The sequence below is a fragment of the Leptonotus elevatus genome, chromosome 6, assembly GCF_054856555.1.
Source record: "Leptonotus elevatus isolate MCC_2025b chromosome 6, RoL_Lele_1.0, whole genome shotgun sequence".
Taxonomy (NCBI): domain Eukaryota; kingdom Metazoa; phylum Chordata; class Actinopteri; order Syngnathiformes; family Syngnathidae; genus Leptonotus; species Leptonotus elevatus.
The window spans coordinates 23,491,160-23,510,482 of NC_141244.1; the positions used below are offsets into that span (position 1 = coordinate 23,491,160).

The 19,323-nt window shown below is 39.3% G+C and overlaps 1 protein-coding gene across 1 annotated transcript; it reads left to right on the plus strand.

Annotated features, from left to right (window-relative positions):
- Positions 1–1,513: 1,513 nt before the first annotated feature.
- Positions 1,514–18,946, plus strand: ntd5 (ntl-dependent gene 5). Its single transcript, XM_086079584.1, has 10 exons — positions 1,514–1,770; positions 1,840–1,895; positions 3,316–3,463; positions 5,257–5,391; positions 6,844–7,035; positions 11,939–12,065; positions 13,868–13,944; positions 15,225–15,407; positions 17,110–17,307; positions 17,385–18,946. The coding sequence occupies exons 1-10, from the start codon at positions 1,668–1,670 to the stop codon at positions 17,465–17,467; spliced, it is 1,302 nt and encodes a 433-aa protein (XP_085935710.1). The 5' UTR covers positions 1,514–1,667; the 3' UTR covers positions 17,468–18,946.
- The last annotated feature ends 377 nt before the right edge of the window (positions 18,947–19,323 follow it).

A 19,323-nucleotide genomic window follows, 5' to 3' on the forward strand; every position in this document is an offset into this window, starting at 1 on the left:
TTCAAACATTTCTAAAGGCAACATTTTTGCTAGGTGCTCCAATCATTTTTGGGAGTTGAAATTGTCTGCTATTTTGTGCATATTCCAGAAGATAACGTCTCAGATTTCAAGCCAAAATTGCTTCTTTATTTCAATAATTCCCTTCCTTGACTTTGTATGAAGCTCTCTGTTCCGACAACATGTTCAGCGCGACAACTCGAGAGTGTGATTGTAATCCCTGTCATGAATAATCACCATTACTGCTATTATTCTTCTTATGATTATTACGAGGATTATCCCTGTTATTGTTGTTGTTCTATATTAACGACTGTTTTTCTTCCTTTGGATGAAAATGATCCACCTTTGATGCACCTTGAATACCCACCGCCTCGAAAAATAAAAAAGACTATGACACTTCTCATGACCTTCTCACTCTTTGGTATTCCTCAACGTCGCCAACAGACACTACTGCTTGAATAGAGTTCACCATTGTGTCCCTGAAAAAAATAAGCCTTTTTTTTCTCAAGGACGAGCTCCTCATGAACCCGGCGGACTATGCACGGCGTCGTCCTTTGCTTGGTTTTCTTTCAGCCTTTCTCACCTGCGTCAAGTGATTGTTCGCTCTCTCCCAACAAGACTGTTGTTGATATCCTCACAGATGTGCTTGATCAATCTTTAGAGAGACTATAATTGAACAACATCTGCCCCCCCAACCCCCGTGGCATCAGTGGGCTCCGCCGTGTCCGACCCACTATGTGCTGGTTCTTTGGATGTAGTTGAGATTTCCCCAGAATTACACCAATAAAAGATTATTCTCATTCACTACCTCTCTGCTTTGTCTGTATTTGTCATGGTTGCTGTTAGTTTGCATATAATGTATTTTTTGGACTATAAATTGCTCCAGAGAACAAGTCGCAACAGTCTAAACAGTCATGAATAAGGAAAAAACAGACATGTATGTCGCAGGACTATAAGTTGCATTTGGGGTTACAGTACACTAACCTGGCAACCAGATTGATAAGTGTGATTCACTCAAGTGAGTTCTCCACAATATCCATCTGAGCCCGTGTCCAAATTCACAAGGCCGAATTTGTCGGCGGCATGACGTCATTCCCGGCGCGACTGATTTACACACGTAATGGCAATCCATTCATTGTCCGTGCGTGCTGTCGCGTCGCGCCATGAATGACGTCAAATTCGGCTTTTGGAGGACCCAGCCTTGTGCCACTGCCCCACAGTGATTTGAAAAGGGGTTTGTCTCCCCCCGTCGTTTTTTTGTTTTGTTTTGTTTTGAGTGTTTTCTTTTTCTTGAGTCTTGTTTGACAGCACCGATTATGTGCTCAGTTTGAATTGGATGTTAAAGTGTGAATTAAGAAAGAAAGAAAGAAAGAAAAAAACGTTTTCCTCATCGTCGGCGCTTCCTGGTGTCATCACAGCTGCATGTCCCTCCCTAAACAACGCCAGATTGGTCCGACCTAAAAATAAATAAATAAATAAAGTCAGTTGCGAACGGATCAGCGGGAGCTGTACAAGATGGATTCTCGAAGTGTTTGTGAACAAATGCCGCGAGAATAGAGATCCGAACGATGACGTCACGCGTCCCAAAATGGGCGTTTAGCGAAGCCATTTTGACAGCATAGAAAACGCGTCTGCCACTTTGAGTAAAAGGCAAACGCCACACTTTAACAATGATTGACAGCTGTTGTGGACCAGCTGCCACAACGAGAAGAAGCAAAAAAAAGAAAGAAAAAAAGATTGAGTATGCTCCAGGCTACCAAAAGAGGAACCAATGCGAGTACTTTGTGCATGATGGCTAAAGTTGTAGTCGATTAATTTCGTGCAGCTACTTTCCTGCCACAGGGGGGCGTGTTCAAAGAAATAGTCACGTGATTTCCGGATCTCGATTCAGCTTGCTGGTAAGGTTAACAGTACACCAATCAGCATGTTCCATGAACAGCTGCCTGTACTTAAGATGTTGTAACAATGCGTCACCATCAATCACTAATTGTCGTATATGTTTTGGATCACCAGCTGCTTCTTCCCTTTTCCATCATTTTCTCTCCTCGGCCTTGGTTTTACCAACACCCATTGTGACGACTAAACGTTCAAATCTTTTTCCCAACTCATTTGGTTTTCATGTGTGTGTTTTCCACTCCCACATTCTAAAAACATGTTAGGTTCATTGAAGACTAACCACCAACCTTTTGGGAAACCGGGGGCTACTTCATGGGTACTAATGAATGTGAATGGCTACCGGTTTTGATACAAACTTCTAAAATAAATTCACACAAACTACCTTTAATTATTAATAATTAATTCTATGAATCTATCAATGTGAAGGCACTGATCGTGTTATTGATTTCTCACAATAATTATTTTAACTGATAATAGTTGACAAAATGGCGGCCATAATAACTATTATTTCAAAACACCCTTAATGCTCCTGTGTTGCTAGCAGCAAGCGTGTGCCGAATGTTCTTCTGCCCTCCATGAGCATGTTTTTAGCGGTTAAGTGACACCAATGTTGGCGTTTCCTGTAAAACTTAACACACAACAAAACAACTACACACATTTTATTTTTTAAATACGTGACATACTTGTTTTTAAAAGCATTGTCAATGCTATTGCTAAAGTCAATGTAAGATCCCATTGACTAGCTAATTCAAAATTAGCATCAAGGTCCAGGAGTGATATTCCTTATAATGAATATTCACATACAAAAGTTAAAGTAATACATACAAATGGGTAATATCATAATACCCGAAAGCATACATTTTTGGTTATATGTGGAAAACGAGTTATATTAATAAAGTTCGCCAGTTTCTTCTTCTACTCGTTTTACCGTCATGTAAGTGTAGCTCCATGTGTGCCCCACACTGCCCCTGAGAGGCCAAGGCGCGCATAGCAGCAACTACAGGTATTTATTTGTATTTATTGTTTTTCGTTGCTGTTATTTTAACATTTTGATTGTACTTTTTTGTACTTGTACTATTTTACTAAGTTTTCAAATCACTGAATAATCAGTGTATGGTGACAACAACGTAATTCTATAAAAAAAAAAAAAGATATGTCAAATAAAATTTAATTAGCCTTTATATTTATTTTTTTTACAAAATACCTCACAATTGAATTAAAGTTAATTGAATTCACTTTCATCCGCAGTCTCTCCCGAAATGGGTGAAAGGTCCTTCCGACTGCCATTTTTTTTTGTTGCTTTCTCTCCTCCCTACCACAGACCAGATGTGTTGCAATCACGCCTTCCCTTTCCAAAACATCCCTCCTCTCCTTTTTCGATGACCCCCATCCACCCCTTCCACTCCCCCCGCACCCCACAAGCCCTCCCCTGTTCCCTCCATTAGACCGTGTGTCGGCATGTCCCACCCTCAGATGGTCGCAGGCCTGGCTTCAAGGATGGACTGTGCACTGCTGCTCCTGTGCCTCATGTGCGCTCTGACTGCAAGCGTGACCCCGCAGCCGACGACAGGTACAGCAAGCCGTGCGTCATATGGAAAAAAAAATGATGATATGAAGTGAATTGAAATTGCACTCTGATTAGAAAGTAAAACCTATTGATTATTTTGATCATCTTCTTAAAGTAATCGACCAAGTCTTTTTTTTTTGGTGATTTTTCAGGAAACACAAAAAATTGAACCATTTGCATTATGAGGAGAGAAAAAAAAAGACACAAAAAAAAAAAAAAAGAAGACTTAAGCAATTATTTCAAGAGTATTTTTCACACTAGTATGTGTGCACTACATCTATGTACTGTACATTGTGTCTCCATGATGAGTGTAGCATGTGACCGTGGCGCATGTGTGTTTTGGTTCAAAAAAAATAAAAAAGTGATTCCACGTGTCGGTATACAGTAACACACACATGTTTTGATTCTCTGACAATTATCGCATGCGGCCTGTCTCCTGGTTTCCTGCCCTTTTCCTCCTCCAGTGTTGTGTTGGTAGGGAGGTTGGCATGCTACTAAAAACAAGGATTTGGCTGCGGGACATGTGATATGGTGGATTATAAAGAGCAAGAAAAATGAATGAAAATATGGATAGGCTTTGAAAGTAAGTGCGAAAAACCTGTGATGCTGATTTAAAAAAAATCATCTGTTCATCTAAGCATACATGGAATAACATCACACATCGATGTGAAATGTTTAATACTAACAATAATACGCTAATAATACATTCTCACTTTTCATTTGAGTATTTATGATTTATTTAGTTGAAATTTGGTCTGATTAGAATTTTTAATCGTAGTTAATTGCATGACTTCAATAGTTAATTTAACTCACGATTAATCGCAAATTTTATATCTGTTTTAAATGTAGAATATAATGTACAATAAAATATAATATATATAAAATACATTTTCATACTGTTCTTAACATTAAAAAAAAAGTTGAACTAATGAAAAAATGGCTGCATCTTTTAGTCATTGATACAGTCATTTCATAATCATTCATAAAATTGAGTTAAAATTACAAAGATGTACTGTACTGTAAAAAAAAACTGAGTATGATATTGATTTGTCTTGAGGTCATTTTTCTGCCACTAGATGGCATAATTGCATTTGTGAGATGTTGGTATTTTAGTCATTGATATAGTAATTTCATAATAATTCATAAAATTGAGTTAAAAAAAAAAGTACTTACTGTACTGTAAAAAACGAGTGTGATATTGATTTGTGTTGAGGTCATTTTTCTGCCACTAGATGGCAGTAAGACGGCAGTGACGGCTCAGTGTATTTTTCTTTTCATATTAAGAGCTATCTAATCTTTAACATGAAGTAACTTGTGAAATTCTGCACATTTTTAAAATTGTACAATACAACTTGACCCCAGTCTCCACACATATATATATATATATATATATATGCATTATTATAAAATTTTCTACTGCAAAATGTTGACGTTCACATGTCTGCTGTTTTGTGACTGGAATTCAAAATAATAAATTAACTTTAAATTAACTCACAATGAACGCACTCATTTTGACACCCCGAGATCAAATGAATAATTATTTGGGTCTGTGATCCAAACCCTCAAAAGACAACCTGGGTGGCAAACATTTGGCCGACCCACCCACGCTGAATTTGCTCTTTAGTCAAACACAACACAGAGCAGACGAGGCCAACGGAATCTTATTGTGGCCCTTGAGGTGTTTGCTGTTTTTACAAGGGGTGGGGGGTGGGGGTGGGGGGGGCATGAATGCAGAGTAGGAAAACAAAGGGCCAAATGGCAGGAAATGTAACCATGCGTGTTCTCTTTCTCAACAGGCTCGTGCCCGAAGAGATTCGTGGGAGACGAGCGAAAGAGGACGTGTCCCCGTCCGTGCAAATCCGACCAAGACTGCGGCAGCAAGCGGCAGTGTCTGTGCGACGGACAGTGTGGCCTCAGCTGCGTGGCTCCAGGTAGCTTCGCGTGTGTGTTGTTGCCGTGTGCGTGCGTGTCCAGGCCCAGTTGTCGTTGTGTTTACTCACAGCTGTGTCAACACACTCGCGCCTGTCGTCGACACCGGATGACGGTGAGATAAAAGTAAGGCCAAGGAAAGGATTCGCTTGTGATCCAAAGCATACCACATCAGGAGGCGGTGGCATCATTTCGGATGATGATGACTGCTTGATGAGGACTAGTGACTTCTACCCTCCTCTCACGTTTTTGTAAAAAAAAAAAGGTGTCACATTTACCAAAAAAATGTCTAACAAAAAAAAAAACGTTTTATGTGGTTAGTGCCAGTATTTTTTTGGGCATGAGGGAGAGGTTGTTGTTTTTTAATGAACGTGAGCGGTTGTTTGATGAAAATGAGAGATTTTTGGTTCACCGTCAGAGTGCAAGTGAGAGTTTTTTTGTGCGTGTGAAAGTGAGAATTTTTGGTGAAATTGTAAAAAGTTTTGGAGATATTAAAAGTGTCTTTTGGCTTGCATTATTTTTTTTGCAAGAGTTTCTTTGCTCTGTGTGTATGTGTGTGTGTGTGGGGGGGGGGGGGGGTCTGGAGGGGTGAGGGGGGCTGTAAAAGTTTTTTGTGTGTGTAAAAAGTTGTGGCTGAGTGTCAGTTTTCCTAAGTAAAAACGTGAGTTTGTTTGTTTTTACCGTGTGTGGGAAAGAGTTCCTAGGTTTGTGTGAGAGTTTTTTTTTTATGAATGTGTGTGGGTTTTTTGGCTAGTTTGTGTTATTTTGCACACATTAGAGAGAGACTTGGTGAATGTGTTCGAGCTTTTTCGGGTTGTTTGGGTTTTTGATGCTGTAGAAAGTGACTTAGTGAATGTAAGAGGTTTTTGGGGAATATGAAAGGTTTGAGGTGCGAGAGTTTTTTTTGGCAAGTAATTTTTTTAAAGTATGAAATTAATTTTTTTTAATGTGTTTTTGATGAGCGTGTGAGCTTTTATGGTGAATATGGATAGTTTGGGGTTATATGTGAGAGGTTTAAAATGCGTGTTTAAATTATTTTGGCGTGTGAGAGTTTATGGTGGAAGTGAGAATTTTTATGGTGTGTGTGGGTGAGGTTTTTTTTGGGTGTGGGAAATTTCAGATTCTGTTTATATTTTTGAGCTTTTAAAAAAAAAAATTTAGCTTAAAAAAAGAGAAGTTTCATTAAGACAAAAAAACGTCGCACACACAAAACAGAATTGTTTTTTTTTCTTTGTGTGTGGGTTTGAGAATAAGATTTTTTTAAATACTTTTTTGATACTGTATATGTGAGAAATTTTTGGGCGTGTGGGAGAAATACATGTATGTATATCTTGTATGAAATATTTGATTCCCGTTATGAATTGACTGCAGGTAAGTGCTTCTGATCACGCTTAGACCAAAAAAGGAGCCCCGCCCACGTCTTCCTCCCCCTTGTTTGTTGCCCCCCCCCCCAGGTCGCACGTGTCCCTGGCCGCTTCCCCCCCGAGAAGACGCGGTGGTGAGCCTTCTCTCCCCCACCCACTCCTTCTCCGCCTTCCTGGAAGTGCGATGCAAGCCAGGCTTCGTCTTACCCAGCGGCCTGAATGCCACCATTCGCCGTTGTCAAGGCGACCGTCAGTGGAGCGGGGACGAGCCCGTCTGCTCAGGTGGGTGAAGAGTTGTATTGTAATCAATTTCACTTTGCGTGACCCTTGCGCAGGCCACAGTTGACCACAACTTCGGCTGACGCGATTAAATGAACATATTTGACTTTTAAAAGTGCGGGCTCGACTGCGTATCTAATCATTTTCTTGACCAGTAGTCAGCCAACCACCAGGGGGCGAACACGTGGTTATGGCTTCATTAAGCTGCATAAATAACAAGTGAGCGCACCCTGCTGGGTAATGGCAACAGATGAAAGAAAGTAGAGCTGAGGTGAGATGAGGATCTTAAATTCCACGGTTAATTGTTTATTTTTCATATTATCATTATCTGTGTTTTTAATGTTGAAAGTCTTGTGAGCCATCATTTTCAATTTTACACAGTTCTTTATTAAAAACAACAGCAAAGTATCATTGAGTAACAACAGCCAATTACATTTTGTTTTTTTGTTTTTTTAGAAGATGTGTCCAAAGATTGAAGGTAGCTCTCGTGTTGTGTTGGTGAGAGACAAAATAGAGACACGTACTCAAGAATGAAGGCCATTGTGCTTGACTGGCCTCCCCGTCGTCATAGCGACCACAGCTGCGCGGCTGGAAAAATATTTTGCAACCAGCCTGGCACCTTAATCATAAACACGTACACTTGTGTAACGTAATAATAAGTCCCGAATACAAGAGCTACTTTATCTGAAAGACGATTCTGCTCATTTTTGATTGATGTTGCAACAAACATTTTGTTATCAGTGTTGTAGAAATGTGAAAAGTGCAGAAACAGTACAGAAACCATCAATAATAGCGATGGGCGAGTAGTGATACAGGTATCAGTATTGGGGCGATACCGGCCTTATTTCAAAATATCGGGGTGCTCAGGAAGGATGTCGACATTTTGTAAACCCTCCTTTCCAGTAGGTGGCGCTACACTGGCGGTTTGACACCGGTGAGTTCTCATCTGCGTCCAAAAGAAAGATCTGTGTTACTCAGTGTTGCCAGTTACATTGAAAGAGTAACTTAGTCACTTTATGGATTGCTGGACTTTAAAAGTAACTAGTTACATTACTTTATGAGTTACTTTCAAACGCCGACACTAACATTTTTTCAATACATTTTTACACAGTAATGTTTAACAATGAAGTTTGTCTGAATAATATATATTTTTCTTTCATTTATTTTCGGCTCACAGCTGACGGTAGATTCAAACCCAGAACCGCTCCCCATGCGCGGCAGACATAACGAAGCGCTCCCACGCGGCCCCGTCTTGAATGAATGTTCTTCAAATTACGTAACACGTGCTAAATGTTGAATCCACAAAATCCCACTGCTCACGTGCACTTACTCGCAGCATTAACGCCTTCAAAAATTCTACGCTCATTTCTCTTGTCAGCCTGCCAGCCCTCATAAGAAAAACACGCTTTCAAAGGTCCCGATGCATTGAAAAGCACGCACGCTCTCAGATCTTCCCGAGCCATTGGAAGGCCGTGAAATGTGAAATGAGGATACCATTGTCAGCTGTGTGTGTGTGGTGTTGAGTAGCCGTGCTGCTGAGAGACGGCCAGAAGGTAGGTGGGTTTTTAAATGTGTGAGAGCGCCGCTTTGCAACTGCGTGCGTGTGTGCGTGTGTGTGTGTGTGTGTGTGTGTATATGCGCGTGTTGGAGCTCCTTCATGCCTGCTGAGAGGCTGTGGGCGGCCGATCACTGTCAAAGTGGCACACAGAGATGCGAGTGTAGATGTGTGTGTATTGTGGATAGGGGATTCATTTGTGTGTGTGTGTGTGTGTGCGTGTGCGTGTGTGTGTGGGCGGCCCATCACAGTCCACAGAGTCGAAGAGAGAGAGAGAGAGAGCTGTGCTGGTCATGCTGCTTGAGGCCTTTCTCTTCCCTGCTCTCCTCTCGTCTCATCTCCTTCTCCCTCTCATCCTCTTCCATGCGAGAGGCCTCTGATCAGGGCTCGTTCGCTGTTCAATGGCAGCCAAAAGCGGCGTTGAGGAAACAGTGGGCTGGGGGTGGGGGGGTGGTGGGGGTAGTTGAGCTTGAGAAAAATGCCTGTTTGAAACAGTGGTAGGAAGTAAGTACAAATACTTAGTTATTTCAGGTTCTTTTTTGTTGAAGTGAATTCTTTGAGGCGGAATGTTGTCGGAATAAAATGTTTTTTTTTTTATATATACAACACATTAATGATATGTATTTTGGATGCTTATTGACAGGGTTGGGGAATCCAGTTCCAGAAAGTAAACACCCTGCCATAGTTTGGCTTTAACCCCTCGTGCTAGCTAGCTAGCTCCCTAAACAAGATAGCTAGCTAGCACCTGGGGCTAAAGCCAAACTGTAGCAGGGTTTTTACTTTCTGGGTCTGGATTTTCCACCTCTGCACAGGTGCTTCTACTCAGTTGGCAAGTAAATAAGCTCATCTCCACCTGTTGAGCATAAGCACCTGTGGCTAAAGCTAATCTGTGGCAGGGTTTCTACTTTATGGACCTGGGTTCCCCAACCCTGCTTATCGGGCTGTAGAATGAATAGCTAACCTACACCCCAGAACTTCCTTCCGCCCACCAATCTTTTCTTTGTACATTATTTTAGCCAGACCAAGAAACCAGAGATATAGTTAGCCTATTTCTGTTTATCAGCAGGTCATTTAACCTATAACCTGCAAATGTCTAGTTTTGTCTACCATCGCTTGACTTTTATGAGCTAAATCTTAAATAGTCTTAGTGCCTTATTGTCTGGCACAAGTCTTTCATAGGGCTTTCCACGCTAGTCACCAGCTAGCTCACAAACTTGTACGCTAGCCAGCGCTTTTCAAGCTAGTTAGTGAGCTAGCTTGGCCTCCACTGGGCCTGAAACGGGTTGCGAACTCGTCCGTGTCTTTACCACGCCGCTTGGAACTTTAAATCATGATACACAGCTGTTTTTGACATGATGGCACCCAGGGGTGATGCATTTTCCAGGTGTAGGCGTCGCTAACTTGCTAACTACATGCTGTAGTGCTAGAAATGGAATGCTATAGCCGCAATTCTGTTCTACAAAGTACAGAGATCTCCGCTGTTTTCAGTCGTTATCTTCAAACATGTATTTCAGTATTGACAAACAAATCTCTGAATTCACTTTACAAGGTCCTTAAGAGAATTGTTTGGCATTGTTGGCTCCGGGAATGATTGGTTGCGAACGTGTTTTGACTTGTGCCAGCCTTTAAAAACAGTCTAATCTGAAAAAAACACATACAAGTAAGTTGTGTGTATGCTTTTGCTACTTATGTCACAATGTTAGCGATGGTAACATGTTTTGATATCATAAAAGTCGAGCTAATGCTAGCGAATTCTTAACGTGTCCCCCCCCCCCCTGTCCCCCCCATTATCTCTCAAAGTGCTGCTTGTTGTGAAGTGACTTGCGTGAATCAGTACTTGTACTTTTACCAGAATTTATTTAGATTTTTTTAACACAAGTATCTGTACTTCTACCTAAATGTTCTGAGTGTATTGATGCAGCGGCTGATACATAATGTAGCTTTAAAAACAAATGACAGAGATTATACACCTGCTTCATTGCACTTTGGTGCTGCCGCGTGTGTGGGAGGCAGCAACAGTGAACTGAGCTCCGGGCTCTCATCCACAGCCAACCACCCTGACCCATAGGTGCCTTTACGTTCTTACAGACAAAAGATGGCCCCCCTCAGGCGAGCCCGCCGTTTGATGGCGCTCCCCCCGAGCAACCTGCGCAGGCTCTCGATATTTTTATTTGCACTCGAAACTTTTTTCCAGGAGCTGTTATACAATGACGCTGTTGTGGAGAAGGCGCTCTAATGCGTTACCTAAGAACGGCGACGGCACCTTAAATGGAACGAGACCTCCCATTAATGCGTGACCTTTGATCTCGCTTCTTGTCCGTCGGGCGTACTTGAAATGCTTCAGCCTCATCCACATCGAAAGCCATGCAAGCGTCATTTTGTGCGTCACAATGTGGCTGTCTTTTTTTTCTTTTCTTTTTTTTTTTGCGTCAAGTAACACCTCCAAAAAATACTTAGCTACTTAAGTACTACAATATATTTAGTGCTATTGTCAGCCACTGTAACTTTGTGGATAGTTTGAATATTAACACTGTGCTTAAATATGGAAAAAATAAAAACAATGCACTTAAAATGTTTCACACAAAGTTAAAATAATTGTACCTAAATACATGCGTTAAAAAGCCAAACTTTCTTTAAGATTGAATGAAAATCGAATTTATTAAAATTATGAAATAAAATGAAATGTATAATTATTATTATCATTTATGAAATTTGAATGAAAAACCTCAAAGTTAAATATAACTAAACTGTATTTAGGCGATGCATTTTATTTCATGTACCACAAGAGGGAGCCCTTGTACCACAATTTATTTAAAAAAAATTGTGGTGGGATGGAGGGGGTGGGTGCCCCCCCCCCCCCCAATTACTCCACCCTTCCCTGTTTTTTCGTGGAAAGTGTATATTGAATGTTTATCAGCTTTTTAAAAATATTTTGGGGGGGAGGTTAAAATTATTATTATAATTTTTTTTTATTCCGATGAATTTCATTAGGCATCCATTATATGTGGATTTTTGCTATTCGTGGGCTGAACTGTACATCTTGCTCGTCGACTTAACGCCCCCACCCCTGCACATCCGCTGGAATAACACATTGAAGAAGAAAAAAAAATATATATATATTTTTTAAAATTGTTTTGAACCAGATAAAAGGACTTTGAATATTTTAGCCTAGTGTATTATTATCAGATAAAGCTCAGTTACAAGTGCAACGGCAATAACATGAGTGCCTCAGTGACTGTGTCAATCAAAGCACGGTATTATTATCAATTTTAAAAAAATTACGATTCAAATATAGGCCTCACAGTCATGTTCGATTAACTGCCAGTGCTTTGACGGATGTGCTTCTTCCAGAATCTGCACACCCCCAACCTACCGCGTCCTCCCCGACCTGCCACCTTCCCCAGGAGGTGACGAGCATCTTTGCCATCGAGGGCGGCGCCACCGTGGGCACGGCCATCCGCTACAGCTGCCTGTCAGGGTGAGCGAGCTCGGGTGGAGGGAGGATGGGAAATAGAAGGTGGGGAGGGGAAGGGGGGGGTCAGGCCGTGAGCATGTGTAGGCTGCAGCTGCATGCGAACCTGAAGTGGTACGGAGGTGGATGTGGAGGAAGTGACAGAGCGTGAAGAAGATGAAGAAGGAGGGATGAGGTGTTTGAGAGCGAGGGGGTTGATGGCTCATGAATGGCAGTACTGCGGAATTAGCGAAATGAGCACCTGCGACCACGACCAAGCCCCCTAACGCCGCCACATAACTTTGCCGTGAAATCCTCTGGCTCAGTGCGAACACGTAATGGGAAATGAGGCGAGCGAATGAAGTCTTTAAGCGACAGATACATTTAACACAAACGTTGTAGCAACTCGTAAGACGAGATAAGATAGCCTTTATTAGTCCTTATCTTACACAGATAATAAAACAACACGCACAGACATTTTTTTTTTATCCTCTACGAAAAACAACTCATCAGCTCCGTATTATACTGCCCCCAGGTGGCCAAGACATGCACACCAGAAAGAAGCAGCACAATATCCACTGAATTGAAACAAAGAATACAGCAAAAAAAAAATCTTTAAATGTTATTTAATTATCTAATTACTGTGTGTTTTAATAGAGTACAATATTATAGATATTATAGTTTTGTTTCATTGACAAAAAAACATGTTAAATGTTTTTGAATGGATTAAAGTTGATTAGACACTGTTTTGACTTACAGTGTGGTCTTGAAACAAATGTAACTTGTATCTCAAGGTAGTTTTAAAATCTAATTTGAGCCTTGCTGCGAATAACAAAAATCAGCCAGTAATTAACATTCCACCTTCAAAGGTTTGACTGCCTAATGCTGATAGAGGCCACAAGACGGCAGCAAAGCAATACCGTTTTTTTTTTTTAGACAGAGCTATGGTCTACGTCAGGGGTGCCCAAGTTGGGTCCTCGAGAGCACCTATCCAGCCCTTGTTTCCCTCCTGCAGCACAGCTGAATCGAATGCAAGCTTTGCAGAAGCCTGATAACGATCCTGATCATGAATCAGGTGTGTCAGTGGAGAGAAACATGGAAAACAGGCTGGATAGGGGCTCTTGAGGACCCAACTTGAGCACCCCTGGTCTACGTAAATGGTGCTCCTACCCTCATTTCAATATAGTTGAAATATCAAATGAAATATCAATATAGTTGAAATATCAAATGTCAATATATCAAGATGCCACAAGATGGCGCCAAAGCACAACATTTATGTTAGCCAAAATTAAATATGCAACTTTAATGTCACCTTGATTCAGGTATCTCTGTTTTGATAACATCGTTATTTGCCTGACATTTTATTTTTGTTCATTTATATATATATTTTTTTTTTCATTGGGTGTTGCATTTTAGATTTGTTTTTGCACTTGATGCTATCCAGTATCCCGTGTTTAAATCAAAACCGGTCTGCTATTAATTTTCATTTATAAAACTCAATGAATAGTCAAAAATCACTTTTATTGGCAGAAATTGAGCGCCCTAAGCTCCAATTTTGGGGACCGGCTAATTGTCATCCCTCCATTGAGCTAGCCGGGTCATGATTACAGGCTTGCTTTGAATGGACTCCCTTTCACACTGACTCATCGGCAGCAACAAAATGACGGGAGATGTGAGCCAGACAGCGGAAAAGGAATCATTCACACTTTTGTCCTCCCCGCCCGCTCATTAGCGTTTGTTTTTTATTCCTTCATGCAGTGGCGCATCTTTCGCCATCTTTGCTGTCACATGTCACTCACGAGCCATCTGCTCTCTCTTTTCCTGCACAGGGCCGACATTGTGGGAAGCAGTGAGAATTTCTGTCAGGAAAATCAAACCTGGCAGTATCCGCACCCCATCTGCAAAAGTGAGCAATCCATGCGCACACCTGCAATGTTTGTTTTGTTTTCACCTTTATTTCCTCCTCACACGCTTTCATGACATAATGAGTCAATACTCTGTGTTTGGAAAGTCAGATCTTTTTCAACAGAATAGAAAAAGAAGCCTTCCAAACATCATGCTTCCGCCAAGAAGTAGTCGTTTTCACAGTGCGTTACTGCTACCTAGTGGTAGAAGATGATATGACATGACATGGATCTTAATCTATAATAATGAGATCCAATAAAAAAAAATCTGCCTTTACAAATATATTAATGCTCACTTTTTTTCACACGGTGACAAATGTATCAATTTTATTTTTGTTTATTATTGTTATGTAAGGAATTTGTAATATTTTATTCTCCATAGTCTTAAAAAAAAGATGTTTTATACAGCTCAAAAGTCATTTTTTGTCCTTAAATTATTATTTTTATTATTAATAATGAATGTTAGTTAATTAATCAATAATTAATAGCAATATATATATATATTAATAATAATAATATGACAAATACAATCAAAAGTGTGTGTACATTTTGTTAAATCAGTCATTAATGTTTAACATACGATAAGCTAATACATATAACAAGCTAAACGCAAAATTTCAATTTAAATGTATGATTGCTTTAAATGTATTTTGCTATTCTGCTTTGGAACAAAATTGAAACCCCAGACATTGTACAAGATACATTTTTTTTTAATATGATGAAATGTTTTAAACACATTGATAACTCGATTATACGTGATCCCAGATACGATTTTTTTGAGATATGAGTCATCAATCGTTTCTTTTTTTGTTGCTTTGATTTGTGAGCATACATTTGAGATACAAGCAATTCTTTAAAAAGTAGGCTTCCAGCTGTTGATTGCCACTCATAGTTGACGTTTACTGTGAGCTCAATATAAAACAACGTGAATTAGAAAAGTCCACTAGCTTAATGCTAGCACACAATGCAAAACGGCATATACAGGCTTGAATAGCATGAATAGCGTGAATGTTATAACCCCTCAAGCAATGGGTATTTGAAAACAAATAGCAATAACACATGTAGACAAACAAGGTCACAATGCTAACAGGCATGTATTCTTTATCCTCACAAAAAAAGATTTACCTAGCAACACAGAGGCTAAAATCTGATTGGATAAAAGAAACAAAAAATCTATAATCTACAATATGCATGTAGTGAAATCAGTATAGACTATTTTGAAATAAATTCATACATTTCGATAGAATAAATGATGTTTTTTTTGTGTGTGTGCACGCGTCAGAGGTGTACTGTGAGCCTCCTGACGATGTGGCGCAGGGCTACGTGGTGGCCGTCCAGAAGACGGAGTACGAGGTGGGCTTTGACATCCATTACCTCTGCAAGAAGAACTTCCGCCTGGACGGACCCCAGAATGTCACCTGTTTGTCTAACGGCAGCTGGAGCGCGGCGCCCCCATTCTGCAGAGGTGAGCGACACCCCGAGTGCGACGAGATGACGTCATGTTCGGGCCGTTTTGCACTGTGATGTCATTTTCAGTCGACAGCAAGCGGCAAAATGGCCGCCGCCTGAGATGGATCAAAATGGGTGGATTTTGCGGCTTAATTCATATTCCTTAGATGCAATTTTAATCAGAACGGCATGTTTAAAGAAAGAAAAAAAAAAAAAAAGAAAGAAAAGAATGCCATGTTTAAACTTCTACAGGTATAAAGAGCATATATATATATATTTGTTTTTGTTTGATGTGCCCTTCAATAAAACCTTTGTCCCTGGGATTAACCTGTAAGAAATTGCTCCTCAAAATTACTGTCATTGATTAGCGAAATGGCTCCTTTGTGGGTTCACCAACTATTAATTGCAACTAATATTAACTCATTCACTGCCATTGACGCCTTTAAACGTCAAAAATTCATTTGAACTTTTTCTAATAGTTTAACTTTTTTTTTCTCCACTTTTGTTAATGAGAGTATGAAACCCTAGACAATTTTTTTAAAAGATTTTTTTTGGGGGGGGAAGAAACGAAAATATTATAAAAAATTAGGGGCGTCAGGCGATTAAAATTTCAATTGTAATTAATCACATGACTTCAATAGTTAACTCACGATTAATCACACATTTTATATCTGTTCTAAATGTACTATAATTTTTTTCCCTAGGTTTTCAATACTCTTGTTAACAAAAGTGGAAAAAAGTTTTAAACTAATATGAATAGTTCAAATGATTTTTTTACGTCTATAGCCGTCAATGGCAGTGAATGAGTTAAGATAATATTTTGAACAGAAAAATATATTTTTTTAAATCCAGTGACAACAGCTATTATCTTATTAAAATAATACAAAAATATGTAGTTATTGATTTATGTATTTATTTATCTATTAATTTATTGACATATTCATTGTTGTGTTAATGTATGCATTACAATATCCATTTAGCTATAGTTACATATATAATAGGTTCCCAAAATATTAAGGGTGACTCCCAGCTAATAATAATAATAAGTTAATGATTATTTAAGAAAGAAAGTGACATGGTAAAATAAATCACTAAACAATTATGTTCATTATTTATTTATTTAGAATTAAAATTTAGCTATATGCAGGATGAGCCCCCAAAATATTAGCTCCTGGTTAGTTATAACATGCTAATATTTACTTTAAAAAAATGACATTACATTAAAACAAATTTTTAACAAATTTTATTAAAATTGCATGACTTATCTACACATTTATTTATATTTTTTTCTATTTGATTTACACTTGGCTATTTAGCTATACAATATAAATCACCAAAATATAAGGAACAGCTCCCAGCTAATAACAAAAAGCTAATATAAAATAATAATAATAATAGTAATAATAATAAAAATTATGTGATTAAAAAAACTATACAAAAACAAAGTGAAAAATAATTATTAAAACGAAGATGACTTATTTAGTCAAGTATATGGTGAAGCAGCATTTAGCTGTTATGCTGCACGCAAGTGGAATAAGCCGCCAACAGAAGTCAGCTCCAAGTATAAATTATATTTAGTACCTTTAAAAAAAAAAAATCAATCAAAAGTAAACACTACATTAACTTTATTTACGTGACCTCCTGCAATTACTACTCATTAGATTGTGCAGGTGTACCTAATGTTGTGGCCGGTGGGCGTGTGACCAATTTTTTCCCAGCCCGCTGCCTCATCCCCGCCGAGAGGAGCCGCGTGATGATTGACGGCGTGAAGCGTTGGCCTTTTGACATCACAGACGCGATGGTCCCTCACGGACAGAACGTGACGTTCTTCTGTAAGCACCCTCACAAGCTGTGCGGCTTCACCGCCGCGCAGACCTGCTTCGACGGCAAGCTGCAGCCGCCGGCCTGCTACCTCGGTAGGACGTCCGCGACGCTCGATTGGCGACGATTGGAAGGCCGCCGCGATATTTACGAGCCTCTCTTTGATTCGCAGAGCCCACATGGCTGCAGTATCAACTCTTCCCTCACCGGCTCGTCTCTGAGATCGAAGCGTGTGCCGACGTGGAGACTTTCTGACTTGTGACGACACCGTGACGTCATCGACGCCTCCTGTTGCCGCGGATCGGCGGACCAAAACTGCCTGATCTGTGTCTCCCGTTGCATGGTTTGAACCTTGTTGTGACCTTTTGCACCCATCGCCCCCGTAGGGAAATTTGCAATTGAACTCATTCACTGCCATTGATGGCTATAGATGTCAAAATTTCATTAGTGTAACATTTTTCCCCCCACTTTTGTTAACAAGAGTATGAAAACCTAGATTTTTTTTTATTGTACATTTAGAACAGATATAAAATTTGTGATTAATCGTGAGTTAACTATTGAAGTCATGCAATTAATTACAATTAAAAAATGTAATCGCTTGATGCGATTAAAAAAAAAAAAGAGAAAAGATTATTAAAAATTAGGGGCGCCAGGCGATTAAATTTTTTAATCGTAATTAATCGCATGACTTCACTAGTTAACTCACGATTAATCACAAATTTAATATCTGTTCTAAATGTACAGTAAAAAAAATCTAGGTTTTCATACTCTTGTTAACAAAAAGTGGGAAAAAGGTTAAACTAATAGAAAAAGTTCAAATGAAATTTTGACATCTATAGCCGTCGATGGCAGTGAATGAGTTAAAGATAAAACATTTCTAATATTTGTTATAGCAGTTGTTATGCTTTGATGGTAGTTCATGATTAATATGATCTTTGAAAAGTGTCCCAGACACAGAACATCAAATTATAGGGCCGAATGTAACTTTTTTTTTTCTTCCAAAGATCATTTTTATCATGGACTAATGTCATAAGGACTGTTTTAACAAATATGACAAAAGTGTTCTTTTTTTTTTATTATTGCAAACTCCTCCCTTTAAAGTGCAGGTACACAAAATATATACAGTAATGATCCTGCAATGCATTGTAAATAGCGATCACCGTGCCTCCATGATCACGCATACATCCGCTGAATACTTCATTAAGTACAATCTAAAAAGAAAAAAATTCAAATCCAAAACAGTAAAATGAAAAGAAAAAAAACACCTCACCTATTTCATATCTTCGTGCTCAGACCAAAGCAGTCTAATATAAAAGTAGTGCTTTGGTGCCAAGGAACCATGTAAACGTGAGGAGAGGAGTTTGAGACCTGTCTGATCTAAAAGTCATCTATTTTGCCAAAGAATTCTGTTGATGTGAGGGGAGGAGTTTCTCTGACAGGCCACGCCTACTCTAATGGAAAAGTTGTGATTTGCTGCCATCTTCTGGCATCTACAGGCGATGATAAACCGTTCCAGCTCTATTTTCTTGACGAATGATGAGATGACCATCAAATGTGGCGTGTACCTAATGAAGTGTCCACTGAGCACTTGCACTATACTACATATTTCACACGTTCTTCACCATATTACATCTTTTTTTTCTGCTCGATGTGACGCATCAAGTCTTGAGGCTTGTGAGTTTGTTTGTTTTTTTATTGATTGGAGTGATTTGAAATAAAGGTAACACAGATTAACATTGGCTTCAGACTTTATTTAAAAAAATTAATTATTAGTAATTTTTATGATTTGTTATGTCTGCAGTGCATAATTTCCGTTTGTGTGCGCAAATCAATACACTGTGGCATTATGGGGAAAAAAATGCTACATTTTTAGCATTTAGCCTACAAGTATGTTGAATGTACTTACAATATGTTCAAACATATTTAAATACATTCAAATGTACTCGCAAACATGCCAGTCATAATTTAATATATGAATGCAAAAATTTAAATATGTAAATTCAAATGAATTGTTTGGAAGTGAATTTCTATAGGTTGGCAACTTGGCACTCTGTGGCAGCCAACTGCATCGGTGTGAATGTGTCTATGAGCCTTGTGATTGGCTAGCCACC